Raw genomic sequence first — 2543 nt, forward strand, 5'->3', positions numbered from 1 at the left:
CCCTTTGCAATAATGACGCAGTACGCTGTTGTTAGTGGCCCGATTTTTCATAGCAAAAACGACAACGTTGCTAATGGCCCGACTTTCTAAGCCTAAATTTTGGCGTTACTTCCACCACATTTTTAACACTGCAGTGCCTGGTGACACGCTGACACGGGAGTGTCACAAGGCTCTGCCTTTTAACTGTCGTAAGTGGTTCTGGTTGTTGGCGAAAAATTTGTGTGCAGGGCGTGCAACTGTTTCTTGGAGAACACCTTCGCTGCACTGCACAGGGTTAGAGGAGGGGAGTTAAAGAGATAGAATAGAGGACGGGTCAGATGGCGGAAAGGGCGGCAAGTGCACGGCAGAATGCGGCACGAAAAGCGCGATACACAGGCACGAGAAACAGTGGGCGGGCACACATTGCGAAGCGCGCACTGGTGTGAGTCAGAAGACACCCATGCACTCATTGATCACAGTATGTTTCTTAGTGCAGGAGGAGGGGAAGTGGAGACGCCAAAGAGTCTCTGGAAAGGGGTTTGCGGGCACACACAATGTAGCGCGCGATGGTGAAAATTCAGCACACTGGGGCACAATGCACAGAAGGTTTGTGTTCACAGCACGCAGCACAAAGCACTTGGGTGACACTAGATGCGCCTGCGAAGGCCTGCCTCATCGACGAAGGAGACGAGAGCGGACAGGGCAGCTTTCCTTTTGTGTGGCGATGCCTCAGGGAAGACTGGGTCGCCGGCAGTGGCAGAGGGCAGGCCGAGCTTGCTGTATTCGGCGCGCATTATGGAGCGCACGTTAGCATGAACGGGGCACTCACAGAGCAGGTGCTCAACTGTTTCTGTCTCTCCGCAGTCAATACAGTTTGTGTCGGCCTCTCCCATGAGGCGGTGGCGTCGGTCTGCCGTGAAGACACAACCAATCCTGATGTGCAGGAGTAAAGAGTATGCCGCGCGTCCGAAGGCAGTGTACGGGACAGGCCTTGGGAGCTTGCCGGATGCGACGCGGGGGTCTGGGTGGCAAAGTGGAACCTTGTGGCGCAGTATGTGACGCGCTGCGTCAAAGGCCGAGATAGCCTCACAAACTGGAGCTGCTGGGTTGGAGTGGACTGCCTTGGCGAGTCGGTCAGCAGCTTCGTTTCCTGGCACTCCCACACGGGATGGCACCCACTGCAACAAAATATCACAGCCGCGCGCACTGAGCGTACACAGTTTGTGGTGTCGCTGCTTAAAGATTACGCGTTATAAATATTAGGCAACAGCGCGCGGTGACAGCCGAGAGCACGGTGTAAGAAGAGATAGGTGTACCAACGGCCAACGGCGCCGCTTGTCTTATGCTCCGGACGTTGCGCGAGGAATCTCGCAGTTTTGCAGCGTGCTGATAGATGGCGGCACACAACAACAAGGCCTTGGGTGTCTCAAACCAGCGCCGGGGGGAGACAACTTAAGATACTCCTCTTGAACAAACAGCGCGAACAAAGACGAGCACAAAAGACAAGAAAGCGAACGACACGGCGCTGTTTTTTTTTTCTTGTCTTTTGTGCTCGTCTTTGTTCGCGCTGTTTGTTCAAGATGCTTAACCAACTAGCCCGCCAAAACGTGTAAGATACTCTGCCATATTGAATCCCAACTGGCCTCTGCCACGTACCGAAAAATGCTCGACTGGTAGCCCAGTGTAGCTATCATTGCAAAATGCCGTTCAAGTTAAAGCACTTTGAAACGCAAGCATTATTTACTTTGGCGGATTTGATGTAAAAAAACTTACCTTTGCAACTTTGAACAGAGGGCACTTCCAAAGCAACAACTTCTTGCAATGTGCTAAGTTGTGTTTGTTTTTCCATTGGTATATTAAGTTGAATGCAAGAGATATGAGATGTTTAATTGTCTGAAGCAACCCAGCTAACAGCAGGAGTACTAACGTCCCACGTATCTATCTGCCTAAATTCTTTTTTAGTTTCCATAAGTAAAAACAAACTAATAGTAACATAAAAACAGACAATATTTTTGGTAATACGTACCTTTGCAACTTTTATCAGAGGCCACTAGCAGGACTACAACTTCGTACTAAGGGTTATTTTAGTTTTGTTTCTCCATATGTTATACAAATTTCTCTTCAAGAGAGATGAGAAGCCAAATTGCCTTAAGCAATCTACCTGCAAAAGGGACGATTTATTTGCAGTAATAAAAAAACGATTAATAGCAAACTCAAACACTATTTGCGTTGGCGGATTGTATTTAAAAAATACTTACCTTAGCAACTTTGAAAAAAGGGCACATGCAAAGCAACAACTTCTTGCCATGTGCTAGGTCTTGTTTGTCTCTCCATGTATCTTACAAAGTAGTATGCAAGATTGATGACAACTTGAATTGTCTGAAGCAGCCCTACTGACTGCAGGGGTCCAAGCTTTACTCGTATTCTGCCTGCTTAAAATCTAATTTATTTGAAGTAAATTAAACTAATCGCAAATAAAAAACATTAGTTAGTGTGGCACACTTTATTAAAGGCAATTCGTACCTATGCAACATTTAGCAGGGGGCACTTGCAACGCTGCAACT

At 47.9% G+C, this 2543-nt stretch overlaps 1 protein-coding gene across 1 annotated transcript; it reads right to left on the bottom strand.

Moving 5' to 3' along the window:
- Window positions 1-260: 260 nt before the first annotated feature.
- LOC144100244 (uncharacterized) lies at window positions 261-2264 on the bottom strand. Its single transcript, XM_077633254.1, has 3 exons — window positions 2238-2264; window positions 1753-1872; window positions 261-1157 (listed from the first exon to the last, which is right to left on the bottom strand). Exons 1-3 carry the CDS (start codon window positions 2262-2264, stop codon window positions 627-629), a joined length of 678 nt encoding a protein of 225 aa, XP_077489380.1. The 3' UTR covers window positions 261-626.
- Between the last annotated feature and the right edge of the window lie 279 nt (window positions 2265-2543).

This window comes from Amblyomma americanum, chromosome 8 (genome assembly GCF_052857255.1).
Source record: "Amblyomma americanum isolate KBUSLIRL-KWMA chromosome 8, ASM5285725v1, whole genome shotgun sequence".
NCBI lineage: Eukaryota > Metazoa > Arthropoda > Arachnida > Ixodida > Ixodidae > Amblyomma > Amblyomma americanum.